This window comes from Etheostoma spectabile, unplaced genomic scaffold (assembly GCF_008692095.1).
Source record: "Etheostoma spectabile isolate EspeVRDwgs_2016 unplaced genomic scaffold, UIUC_Espe_1.0 scaffold00002790, whole genome shotgun sequence".
In the NCBI taxonomy this organism is placed as follows: Eukaryota; Metazoa; Chordata; class Actinopteri; order Perciformes; family Percidae; genus Etheostoma; species Etheostoma spectabile.
The window spans coordinates 187-14,328 of record NW_022602952.1 but is presented as its reverse complement, the minus strand read 5'-3'; the positions used below and the strand labels follow the sequence as shown (position 1 = coordinate 14,328).

Sequence of the window (14,142 nt, the reverse complement as noted above, 5' to 3'; positions counted from 1 at the left end):
AATAGGGCCGTCTTGACCTCTTCACAGAGACAATCCATATTTTCATTAACAGAAATACATTGTTTTCAAAACATTGTTTATAACTTTTTAAAACTCAACAATATTTAGGCCTATATATACGTATATTTCTCCAGGTGTGTACCATATTCATTCTATAATATATATATATATATATATATATATATATATATATATATATATATATATATACATACAGTAAATACACACGTTTATACTTACTTGCCAGGATGATCATCATCATCATTATCATTAATCAACATTATGATCTCCCCATACTGCTGTCTGTCCACTAGGGAAACCCCCCCCCAAAAAAAATCCTCTTTAAAAAAAAACGCATTGTACTTCTGAATACAAGCTACTGAGAGGAGGAAGCGTAACTTACATCATGCGACATCCTTCCACAAGTTTTAGCCTCATATGCGGTTGTTTGACTGTGGAACTTGTTTTTTTTCTTGAATATACAGTATAATATGGTGAAGTGCGCGTAAGTTTATTGACTCACTGATGACGTCCTCAGTCTGCTATGTAGCGGGCGGATGGTTAAATTTCCGCATTTGAGCAACACTGAAGCACAACAACACTACAGTAAGTGGACCAGTATCCTCTTGTCAGAGCGCCTGCTCACATGGACTCCTCCACTTCCTCTACGATGTCCCTCCAGTTGTCGTCGAGAGATTCTGTCAAATAATGGACAGTGGAGATGACAAGTTCGGATGGCGTGGACTAGGTAAGGAACAGCTTTTATCATTGTGGTTAGAGATTTGGTTGAGTTTGATAGACACAGGTCTAGCGCAGCCACATAAGACCATAGACAGTTATGAAGAAATAAAACAGGTTGTCACCTTTGTTAGAAATTCTCATGACTAACTTTGTGTTCTTTTGGATCTCTGAGGAAGGAGGCTCGGAAATCGAATTGAGGATTAAGAAAAAGTTTAATGCAACAACATGATGAGAATGATAAGACAAAGACAATCAGACACAAACAAAAATAATACCACTGCAGCTGACAGCGGACTGATCCACGCTATCCCCTGACGGAGTCACTTGAAACCAGTCCTGAATATCCCTAAATTACACATATGCCCTGCACCTGGGGGCGGTCCTTTTTGCCTGGTGCATTCAAATCCATTCTCATTGTATTCAGTTGGCATGGCAACATGCGGCGCATCTTTGCTGTCCAATGAGAACCTGCCTTCTGCACCTTTGGGGGTCGTTTTGGGTACAGAACAAAAGGTTCTGTTGTGTAAATGTGAAACTCTAACATCAACACAGTCCAATCAACATTGTATTGTCTCAGCCTAGACTACGACCCCAGGGGACAGGAGACAGTAGGCTAGACCACCTTTTGTTGCGTAGCAGGAAGCCCCTTTCCAGATGTTAAATGTCAGACTTGACTTGTGGTTCTTTACATTCAGAGGAAAAGAGAGGGGGAATGGGGGACAGAGGTATGCATCATTTTCTAACCTGGCTCCTTCAGACATTTCCAACTTTGACAGTTGACTCGTCTCACCCATGGTCTCACCCATAAGGTCTCACCTGGCATACATATCTATTCAAATTCAAAGAAGCTTCATTGGGATGAAATTTTCAATAAAAATGTACAAATGGTCACATATTAATGTTACAACATTAAGATTGATTTATATTAATAGCCTTCAGTATATCTTTGTGTGTGTGTGTGTGCGTGTGTGTGTGTGTCTGAATGTTTTACGTTGTGTAGTAGACTACTGTCTACTGTCTCAGCATCACTTGTCAAACTAGTGACCACATATTCTGTTTTCTTTTGGTTTCCGTTATCTTTTGTGTCTTTCTGTTCTCAATTGCCAGTTTGTGGTCACTGAACCTGAACTTGGTTATGACCTATCTGTGCTTTACATCTCTGACAGAAGAGAGATATTATGCTCTTCTGGTCAGAAAACAGTCTTATGTACTTAGGATTTTAGTTTCACTCAAATTAATAAAGATCTGCTCTATTAAACCAAGTTCAATTTTTTCAGTTGACTTACATAGCAGTAAAGGGGGGAATGAATGGTGTATACAGACTGCTTTCCTCTGTGAGCTCAAATTGACATGGTTTAATGTCCACCGTTTGTCTTGATCCCCAGCTGTCCGAGTTGTCCCCACCTTGTTAGAAGTTCGCACGTTGGAGCGTGTGGAGGCAGCAGGTCGGAGTCCCACTAGAGAGCTGCTGTGGTCCTGGGCTCAGGAGAATTCAAGAGTGCAGGACCTACTTAAGGTGCTGCAAGACATGGGCCACCTTAGGGCCCTGCAGCTCTTCCAGGATCAAGCTCGAGGTCAGTTACAAACAATTAACGACAATAATGATTACATCTATTGCTATTCTATTGCTATTCTATTGCTCTGCCTTTTCTGTTGTTTTTGTTGTATAGTATATTTGTTGTTGTTTCTAAATGTATAAATACCCTGTACGGCGTCCTTGAGAGCCAAGAAAGGCGGCTTTAAATAAAATGTATTATTATTATTATCAATGGGGGTGGGGGGGGGGGGGGGTTGTGGGTGAAATAGTGTATAATCAAAGGGAAATATTACTGTGAATATAGCAGAGAGCAGAAGAGAGCAGCTGTTACCTCACTCTCACTCCTGTAACCAATCATGCTTTGGATTGAGGTTAGGACCTCCTACCTCATTGACATCTGGACACAGCAATAAATACATGTAGGTGGAAAAGGATTATGTAAAACTTTCATTTATTCTTTTATTTATGGTTTTATTTAATAATGTAGGCATTTATTTATTTGTACATTCATTTAATTATTCATTTCAGCATTTGCAAATGGCCGGGAGACGTTGTGATTATGTTATTAATCAGGTGATTTAGTTCGTATTTCCAGCGAACGTAAAACACTGACTGCTGTAGCTTCACTGACTATCCATCAAAACTATGCGCATCACTGTGTCAGCGGCAGCTGGTACCTACGCTACTTATCTACACACGGAGAGCCTCACTTCCCATAACAATAAACCCTGTCGGACTAACGTCACATACACGCGCTGCCCACATGGGTACCTGTCTTAAAGGGGAAGGGTCGGCCGGTAATAATCATGTAAAAGGAGAACAGTGAAAGTTTACTTTTCTATCAAAGAGCAAAAAAGGATTAGCGTCAATATTGCAAAGTCCTGCAATTTGACTATCACGTATGCGCACATCGCGATGTCAATGCTAAAACACACTATTGTTCAGCCCTAATTTGAGACTTAAGTCATGTTTCGTCCTCCATACACAGGAAGCAAAAATGAGGCACATCATTCACACAGAAAGGATAATGTAATCAATGAAAAAGAAAAGTAAAAGATGAATTTACAGAACAGTAGAGAAATGAAAAGAAAATGCAACACTGCTATCAATCCCTGAACAGAAATGTCCAAGTAGCTGACTATTTCAAAACAACGAAATACTGAATCAGTGACCTTGAATTGAAAATATAAAGAGGTCACCAAGTAAAGAGGGGAATGTGTTTGTATTGTCACAAGGGTAGTAAAACAGAAATACATTTCTAATGTACATGTTCCAAATACAGAAACAGAAGAATAACATATTTTCAAAAATATTCTACCAGGCTTTGCTGCCTACCCTGATTGACCCTGTCTATTTCAGAGTTGCCTGTGCCCCCCAGCAATCTACATGCAGAGTCCAAAGGGCAGATGTCAACAACTGAAGTGAAGGTAGAGTTGTTGTTCCATTTTTAAACGTGTCTTCAGACTTGAGCTGCATAAGAATAAATGTAATGTCTGTAATGTTTTTAAAAGGGATCCTTCCAACTAGAGGCGAGTTCTGCAAGTCAAGCATTATCTGCCAGTAAGTTAAAAAAAACATTAGAATAAATTAATTTAAATAATTAATCTCACATACCTACATTTGTCAAATATATTGTTTTGATGGAATCTCCCTTTCCACTATAGGCTGGTGTTGAATTTTGTACAAGTGTGAATCAGCATGAAAGAAGCCCTTTGGGGTTCATACTGATATGTCTGTTTTCTAGTGAACTCCGCTGGAGAAAATCAGCCAATCACAATCACTTTCCAGGACATCATAGAAGGAACCAGAGATTTTCATCATCACATGAGAATTGCAGAGGGGCACTTTTCTGATGTCTACAGTGCACAGATAGGAGATAGAAAGATTGCAGTAAAGCTTTTTAAACAGGTGATTGATGATTCTTAAACTGTCTGACATTTTGGGAAATATGCCTGCTTGCTGTTCATTGCTGTTCATGCTCTCAGGAGGACTGATATCAGTATGAGCTCTGTGTGTCCCATGTGAACACAGATATGCGTTTTACTCCAGTAAACTTGTCTACAATGGGCTTCTAATTAATCAACATCTAACTGAAATACATTCCTTATCCATCAATTTCCAGATAAATATGGAGCCATGGAAGAAGCTGTGGGATATCTTTAGAAAAGAAATGGAAATCCATCATTTGTATGTGTTAACCCTCACTTTCAAAATACCTTCTATATTTTATCTGCTAGAGTGTGTTTAAAGTTAAGTGTGGTGATGTGTTACAGGTACCAACATCCAAACATATTAGACTTGTTGTGTTGTTTTTCTGATGAAGACCGCTACTGTCTGGTGTATCCTTACCTCCCCAATGGATCGCTCTTTCACAGACTACACCATCAGGTACATTTGTCATTTATTAACATCTGCTGGCCCACTGCAGATGTTCATTTTGCTTTAAGGCCATCAGGAAGGGTGTTTCTGTGTGTGACTTGTTTACCAAGCCAGAGCAAAACAGTTTCTAGGTAATACTGTCAGAAAACAGGAAGTGTTCTTGTGGGACCCAAGTGTGCGCAAGTGTAAAGTGTGTTTTGCAGAATGTAACAAAGGCTTTTTTATTTTCTAAAAATATATAATTGAAACTTTTGAAGAAACATGATGCGTAAAAATGTAGACTTAAAACTTAAAAACTCTGGCAGAGTGTAGACTTTGATATTAAACCACAACTGCTTGAAGAAAAATATTCATCATCTAAACACACTATTATTATGAGGAACTTCTAGTAATTGCAGTCATAGCTCAAACTTTGAAATTGTGAGTGCACTTTTATGTGCATGTGAACATACATACCGGTACATTCACAAACTACACGCAACATATTTTTTTACCTTTGCATTGATGTGCCATCTTTATGTCACGGCACATGCAGTATTGGAAAAATATTTTATTGTTTGGTCTATTTGTTTTTTTACACAAACCTATTATGCTTATTGTCAGGTTCACACAGGTTTTCTACTAGAACATGTTTACATGATTTCATTTTTAAAAACACTTTATTGTTCTCATACTGCCCAAGGATGCTCTGTTGGAGCACCTGTCTCTTTGAGACCCCCTCCTGAAAAGCCCAGTGTGCTCTGATTGGTCCGCGTTTCCAAGTTATTCGTTTTTTGCCAGTGCGGTTTTTGTGACGACAGCCATGCACTAAGCTTGGCTTTGGGTTTATTTCATTTAAGTGATAGACAGTAAGAATAGAAACATATTTCACAGTGCTAAAAGTAACTCAGGTTGTAGTCTATCTCCACAGATACCAGCGTTACATCCACTTTTCCAATACCTACAGTTAATTTGGCTATTTTTAGCTCTTTGAAGGCATATATTTGTGTTAAATCTAAAAGGATGTGTTGTCTCTGTACAGGATGGAGAGCCCCGTCTGTCCTGGGAAGAGCGTCTTGCCATCATTAAAGGAACTGCAAAGGCCTTGCATCACCTCCATACAGCCCAGCCTTGCCCAGTGATCTGTGGCAACATCTCCAGGTACAACATAAAGTATCTAGGATTCTCCCTCTGTCTGTTGTCTCTTGGAAGAGGGCAGGGTCACTGTGATGTGCGACACTCAATATAAACATTATGTAATTTATTGGTAGCCAGCTTAGACTGGAAAGATCAGAAGGCTCAGTGTTAGAAGGAAAGCGGTCAAAATGAAATGACTACAATTTATTACACCAAAAGAAGTGATTTCTACTATTTATTATTATGTGTCATTGTTATACAAGGCGTTAGTTTATACCTGCTAGCAATGCAACTACATGCAAAAGAATGCTACACTAATGCTATCTATTGCCATTTTTTTATTATTATTAACCCTTAGAGACCCACTATAGACCAATCTTTGATTTGTTTTTTAGGGGGTGGGGCCAGGGTATCTTTAGGGGGAGATAGCAGGCAACAGTGTATGCCTTGTAGAACCTGCTGGAAAACTGAAGATTCACCTGAGATGCAGCATTGAAAAGTGTGTCAAATTCTATAATACGCATTATGTTTGGGTTAGGTGCCTATTTAAGTTTAAGAAAACGTTTAGAGTTTATAAGGGCTCAGAACATTATGATAAAAGTATATTATGACTGTTCACATGCTTTCCTTGTCTCATAGGTTGTTGCAGCAATTTTGTGGTTGATACAATTTCCAGATTTGGTGCAAATGTCGAAAACATTAGGTCATCAAGACCCTGAGGAACATCATAGAAAAAATGCATGCTGTGATTTGTTATTAAAAACGTTCTATATTTGGAGATTTCTGCAAGAATTGCATTTTTCGGTGATTGGATGGCGACCACTTCTGTTCTTGGAACCGCTAAGAAACCCCATTATTGTCAATACAGGAAAGCCATAGATCCTCCGAATGCTCTGGGACTCTACTTTGTGGTTGTAAAGTTTCGTGAAGCTGGGATTATCCTAGAGGTCACAACAGATCATGTAACAAACTGAGGTTTTCCAAAAATGGTTGTTTTTCAATGACACGGCTACTATGGGGAGTAAAATCATCACACAGTATTACAGTAGGGCTCATTGAATCCACATGAGTCTCAGCTTTTCAGTCAGACCAAATCATGCAATTCCAGGACTGTTTAGGGACCCCAGTATGCATAAATATTCAAACACACTATTCATTGCATTTTTATTTAGAAAACCTGCATGGGATTAGTTTACAACCATAGATATTACACATAGAACCTATTTTCATTCTGATATCTTGATGTCAGAAGTCAAGATATCCCTTTGACAAAGTGACAAAATGTATATATTCAGCCCCCTTCCCAAGCTAGCATTGACGTTGGTACCATTGGCTGCTTTAGGTCAGTTAGTTTCCTATTCATCGTTTCATATGATAATGACCAATATCTTCACTCTAGGTTTAGAATGGAGGTTTGCCTTTTTTTATTAAAATGTAATTAAAACATGTCATAGATTCCACTGAAACTGACTATTTCATAAACAGATGCTACCAAACTTGTCATATACTAAATGTATGCTCTTTCCCATTTAGCCAAAAGATTGTGCAATCATCTTTAAACTAATAAGTATTTTTAATGTATTGGTTTTAAAATGTCATTCCATGCGCCATAGGACCTCCCTGTCAGTTCTTTCCATCGGTCTTGGGTTTCTCTGCTGTCTGTGAAGTTCGAACGTTTACACATATGGCTTCTCTACACAGTGCTAACATACTCTTGGATGATGCCCTGCAGTCCAGCTGTCTGATTTTGGGTTGGCTCGTCTTCGTCCTCATACTGCCAATCAGCACTGTACTATCACTCTGGATACAAGGTTCCACGGCAACCTGGGATACCTCCCTGAGGAATATATTCGAGATGGCAAGCTGTCCTTCAGCCTGGATGTTTACAGCTTTGGAATGGTGATTTTTTCTGCTCAGCTAAACTTTCTTCATCCTGTGTGTACATCTGGCATAGGATGACAAAACCAACATTAGGGGGCATTGTAATATACGATTGAGTGATTAATTGTTTGTCTTACGGTTTAAGAATTCTGATATAAAGATGACAAGTTCTTGCAAAGACTATAGTTAATTTAAATGAATGGAACAATTTGAACGGGGAAGTCAAGATTGCTGACTTAAAGGGTAACTATGTTTTTTTCAACCTGGACCCTATTTTCTTATGTTTTTGCATTGTAATATACGATTGAGTGATTAATTGTTTGTCTTACGGTTTAAGAATTCTGATATAAAGATGACAAGTTCTTGCAAAGACTATGGTTAATTTAAATGAATGGAACAATTTGAACGGGGAAGTCAAGATTGCTGACTTAAAGGGTAACTATGTTTTTTTCAACCTGGACCCTATTTTCTTATGTTTTTGTGTCTAAGTGACTGATGGGAACAATAACCTTGACCAGTAAACAATGTGGTTAAAGCAAATGCCTGACTAAATAGATGCATCTTTAGCTGCTGTTTTAAACAGTAGAGGCAGTCATTCTTAAAAAATGTGGCAAAGCATTCCACAGTCTTGTTTCAAAAACTCTGTCACCTGCAATTTTCAATTTAGTACTGGGAACAGCCAGTAAGCCCTGATCAGAGGACCTCAAAGAGTATGTGTATCTGTGTGTAATTACAAGAATCTTGCATCCTGAATTTAACCGGCAGCCAGTGTAAAGAGGCCAGGATAGGGCCTACGTTTTGCAATGTTTCAAAGATGGAAAAAACTAGTGCGGGTTAAGGACTTGACATGTTTGTCAAGGCTTAAAGCCTGATTTAAAGTCACACCAAGATTTCTCAGGCTGGAACGCACATTGGAAGTTAGTGACCCAATACTGCTAGCCACCTTAGAAACCACTCAGTCTGCAGAACGATCCTCAGTTTTATCAGCAAAGTACAATATTTCCCTCTGAAATGTAGTGGAGAAGAAGTTCAAAGTAGCAAAAATTTAAAATAAGTACTTGAATAGATGTAACTGTGAGTAAATGTTGCTAAAATGAAATACAGTATAATTATGTTACTCCAGCCATTAATTACAGTTTGCTTGTTTTCAGGTTATCATGGAAACAGTAACGGACGGAAGGTCATAGAGGACGTGCCTAAACATACACCCCTGGTGAGTCAACACTGGAGATGGAACAGGGACTTCATGGCTACATAATACATTGGGATGTCTTCTTACAACAACAATCGTATATGCTCACATGAAGTGTTGCTGTACTCATCAACCTCTGTCTGTTCTGTCAGAGAGATCTGCTTGTAGCTGAGGTGGAGGACAGCGGTGGTGTGGACTCTTGTCTGCCTTTTTTGGATGTCGCAGCCGGTCGGTGGCCAGTTGCCATGGCCCTCGGCCTTCTGCGTCTGGCCTTGGACTGCACTGCCAGCCGCCATCGCAGCAGACCAAACATGGAGAATGTGAGCCATATAACATATTCATTATTCACTTTTAGGAACAGTTTACATTAAAAAAAATATTCTAAGCTCACAGGTCCAAATGCTAACTTTTAGCGCTTTCCACTGCACCTCATGTTCTGATAACTAGTCTGGAGAAGATAAATACTAATAATTTAACCTGTCCTCAGGTACTTTTGGCGTTAAGCAAGCTGCTTCCTTCACCTAGCTACCCCCCTGCACACCACCCCACAGCTTGGATGATGGAGAAGCTATGAATGCCCAGTTAAGCCCCTCATCCTCCATACCTGTAGAGCACGATGAGCAGCACAGCCTCCCTGGTTCTTTAACACAGGCAGGACCCCGTGAATGCAGCCAGTCGGAGGTGACATATTGAGAGACGTCATGGGTGCTGGTGGTTGAAGCAGCAGCAAAAACCTGTAAAACAGCTGGCCTGTACAGTGCAGCTGCCCTGCTGAGACAGGGGATCTTGCCTGTGAGGACTGCAGAGCCAATGGCTTCACCCTCAATCACATAGACAGTTCCCAGAGTAAGTAAGATTCCTCACAGAAGTGGTAAGACTCTGTGGGTTTTGCTCACAAACCTGCATCTGATCACGTGTGTGTGTGTGTGTGTGTGAGTGTGCGTGTTAGCCCACTGAAAATGATCAGTTGCTGTGTTTTGTGTGTTTCAGCTGACTCCATTGTAGTGGAATCCCAGCCAAGGAGAGATTGAGGAACAAATGAGTCTTTATGGACAGAGGGGTGATAACACACAGGAACTGTTTTCTGAGACAGGACTGCAGTAGAGAGCCCACTTCCTGTTACAGTCTTGACAGCTGCCCTTTGTGTGGGCTGTCATGTGTGTCCAGTATTAAAGTGTTTCATTAAGCCAACTTAGAGTGTGAAGTGAAGAAAAGTCACCACATCTTATTAGTTTACATTAAAGAGGACTAGAAAACAAATGTGCTATGCCTGCAGCCACACAGCAGAACATAGTAAACATAATATATGTAATAATAGAGTATTTTAAAGGTAAATAGAGCAGCCTTTTTTTGGATGAATTTAAAGCTCACAAACTCTCCTGTAAGCTTAAAAAGAACATGTGGGAGACACAATATGACATTAAACAGGATGTGATACAGCCAAGTTCAGATAATCAGCATTTTCTTTAAAACCGATGTTTGATGCAATGATTTAATAAAATTACAGCATCCTTGTTCAATACCTTCACATTGGTTGTCTATTGTACTAACAGGAAGAGCTCTGGTTTCTGTTTCATTTCTTTAATTTATTTTAATGATATAAAATGAAAACAAAAGGTGGAACTGCTATTCTCACTGTGCGGTTACAGGTTAGTTTGTTAGTAGTCTATATCCTTCTTGTTCCACTTCTGGGATTGCTCCGCTGCTGCAGGAAATTCCACTGGACGCATGTATTTTCCATTACCTTCTGCTTTCTTTGTGTGATTTTTTTATGAGGACTATTGTTGACTGCTCCTCAGATCTCTTGCAGAGTAAATCCAGACTGAGTTTTATCTCGCATAATATTTTGCATCTGCTGTGTGGGGAGTTTACCCATGAAAATTCTGATTGGTTTAGAGAAATGCCATTAAACCAGGGCCTGTTTTCTTCCCACCCCTGAATGCTATGTGGAGTAGCCTGACTCTCCTTCAGCGCACTTTGGAGGAGGGTCTGGCAAAGTGAGATTACTTTATTAGTAATGCGGAGCTCCAGGTGACACTTTGGCCTGCAGTACAGGATGCAGTACAATTTAGAAACAGCTTTATTATCCATGTACAGTGAGGAAAATAAGTATTTGAACACCCTGCAATTTTGCAAGTGCTTCTACTTAGAAATTATGAGGGGTCTGAAATTGTCATCGTAGGTGCATGTCCACTGTGAGAGACATAATCTAAAAAAAAAAATCCAGAAATCACAATGTATAATTTTTTTTAACTGTTTATTTGTATGATACAGCTGCAAAAGTATTGAACACCTGATAAAATCAATGTTAATAGTTGTTACAGTAGCCTTTGTTGCAGTTACAGAAGTCAAACGTTTCCTGCAGTTTTTCACCAGGTTTGACACACTGCAGAAGTGATTTTGGCCACTCCTCCACACAGATCTTCTCTAGATCAGTAAGGTTTCTGGGCTGTCGCTGAGAAACACGGAGTTTCAAGAATGGTCTGGCCAAGTGCCAGGCAACTTGTGCAGTTTCCCATGTTATGGGAGACAAACAGACTCTATCATCCTTATCACTCCGTTATCTTATCTGAGCTGACAAAAATGTTGCGTCGGAAGTTAAGAAATGGCGGACATAATGTCAGGTCAAGCAAGACATCTCACATCACACCCATTTTATCTTCGTTACATTGGCTTCCTATCAAGTTCAATATCCATTTAAAGTTGTTGTTCTGACATATAGAACATGGCATGGTCATGTACCTGTGTATATCTCTATACCTGCTCCATCCTAACATTACTAGTAGGTCACTCAGGTCTTTTGACCAGGGACTGCAGGTTGTCCCTAGCGCCGTCTAAAAACAAAGGGTGACCGTGCCTTTAAAGTGGTGGCCCCGACTTTGTAGAATGCCTTTACTGTTGTCATGTGTCTGTGTTTCTAGATTGATGATCTTACATTGTCAAAATAAAGTACAAACTTCACACTGTGTGGTGCATTCAGCCACCACCCTGTGACCTGCAACAAGGTTGTTAAATCAAACGAAAGAATGAATACATGTTTCAAAATGTGAAAAAATTGATCAATGAATAAATCATTGTTACAAAACAAAGGTTCTTTATCTTAGACCAAGGCAGTCAAAATGCAAAGCCAGTTTACTCTAAAAGGTGACAGTTACCCACTTTGTAATATTTTCCAATTGCAACATTATATATTTGAGCAGCTGAATAATATTGATCAGTCAGTTGATGTTGAACAGCAAATACACAAAGAAAGCTTCTACAGGAAAAGAAAAAGATTAATTATCACAAAATTGTACAATATGTGCAAGAAAAAGAAAATATGCTGCAATTTATCAACTCATGTGTCATCCAATCTCTCCTGTCTGTCTGGCATCATAGACATGACCCTGACAAATCTTTTGACATGACTCAGCCCCACTGTCCAACCATCTGCTGTGATATCCTCAACTGTTTTTGCATTGGTTGCTCTAAATTGTGAGGAAATTGAATCGTTCGCAATCTAGCCTAAGTTTATCCATCTGACAACTTTGGCAATGTATATATCTCTAATAAATGGGTGACGGGTTATTGTGATTTTTGATTGCTCTATTTTGCATATAGAGATTTAATTAATTAACATGTGTACAGTTGCATTTGAGAGGTTGTATGATTCAGCAATAGACAAATGAATGCTAACTATTTTTTGCAATGCTTCCTTGGTGGAATTAGAATTAAATCAATGATAAGACTATAGTCATGTAAAGAACTGACCTGATGTCCATATAAATAGTCATATAGTTTGACGAATTTTAATAGTCACACACAATTGTGCCAAAGCGACTGAGAAAAACAGTAAATGCCTTTTGTCTCATGTTAATAATTCTTTGTGTTTAAGTCTTTAGTTGGTTGTTTTTTATTGGTATTTATTTCTTATTGCTTGTTCATTTTGCTGTTATGGGACTAATTTTAAGACTTTTATCATGTAAAACACTGGGACTTTGTCTGTAAAAGGTGCTATATCAAAATTATTATTATTAGGGTGGACTTGTTCAATACGTACTTGATGAGCAGCTCACTTGACACAACCCCAAAGCTCCACAATTATAAATAGTTATTGAATGAATTATTTCAAATGCTATATTAAAATTGTAATGTAATGTTCAGCTTGAAGATTTATTTACTTTTTTTGTTTTATATTACTGATAATTGACACCAAAACACTTTATTTAAGGATGTCACATTGGCTCTGGTACATTTAATGGTATTTTGACTGTTTTACGACATTCTATAGACAAAAGATTGATGCTTCTATTGGTATGGTGCTGTCAGTCAGGTCCACATTAGCAAAAATAGACAATAAGTTAAAGAATGTGGGAGCATGAATTAGTAAATCATGCGTTCAAATGATTATTTTTCCCACCATGTCATCTGTCAGGCTGCATAATGTGCCTCAAAGAAAATGTTAATAAATCATAATCAAACTGCATTTCAAAACTCTCCTACCCATTTGGAGAAAATGTTCTCCCCAGGATCTAACTACCTTCAGCTTGGAAAACAAACAGATGTTTCTTGTGAGTTGTGTTATGGAACAGTGCAGTGTAATGATTGCAGTGTGCATATCTGAAAATGGAGTGAGAGAAATGAGTGAATTGACTTGTGCAGCAGTGTGGATGAGAAGGGGCAGGAGTACTGTTCATAGTTCCATACTGTGAGCATGAAGCGGTGCTTTCTCTTGGATGAGGCTGACAAACTCGTGGTTTCTCCAGACAGCCTCTACACTCTTCACCCCATGAGGTAAAATGTTCCTCAGCTCCAAGACTCTCAGCTTTTGAGCCCGTCGCTGCTCAGATCCTTCAGCTGAGGCTCTGCAGACAACAGAAACAAGCTTTAAATTGTGTCCATGCACAAATTAATGGTTAGTCTTTGTGGGTATACACACTTACCATATCTGAGCTGACAGATCTGCGTGTCTCTGCTGCTGAGGCGCTGGCAGATCTTCTCAATGGGGACATGGGAGGCCAGAGGTTGAGACACTGATGCTGTCACGCGGGTTGCTGCGTCACTACTGGCTCCCAGGTAGTAACACTAACAGCACAAAAAAAAATATAAATCAGCACAGTGTCCTGGGAACTATGTTCATATCGGGGAATTCTGCACTTCACGTGGAAAGTCGTTCATTGACATTAGAGAAATTCATTTCCACCCGCCGACAGAAAACACCGATCGCCCACCTCTTTGGTCGAGAGATCCTTACTGAAGAAGGGTCGGCTGAGGTGCTCTTTCAAAAAGACTTGAAAAATCGAAACCTATTCTTAAC

The 14,142-nt window shown here is 39.3% G+C and overlaps 1 protein-coding gene and 1 pseudogene across 1 annotated transcript; one reads left to right on the top strand and one right to left on the bottom strand.

The window, feature by feature from the left end:
- The first annotated feature begins 666 nt into the window (after positions 1–666).
- LOC116676172 (interleukin-1 receptor-associated kinase 3-like) lies at positions 667–9,417 on the top strand. The gene is given in 13 exon segments (XM_032507475.1): positions 667–748; positions 2,127–2,315; positions 3,638–3,705; positions 3,790–3,838; positions 4,023–4,186; positions 4,401–4,465; positions 4,552–4,666; positions 5,679–5,797; positions 7,475–7,503; positions 7,506–7,672; positions 8,806–8,867; positions 8,999–9,166; positions 9,334–9,417. Coding segments are annotated over 11 exon segments (1,041 nt in total). The 5' UTR covers positions 667–708; the 3' UTR covers positions 8,842–8,867; positions 8,999–9,166; positions 9,334–9,417.
- A 4,069-nt stretch (positions 9,418–13,486) lies between these two features.
- Positions 13,487–13,910, bottom strand: LOC116676173 (cerebral dopamine neurotrophic factor-like; annotated as a pseudogene).
- Between the last annotated feature and the right edge of the window lie 232 nt (positions 13,911–14,142).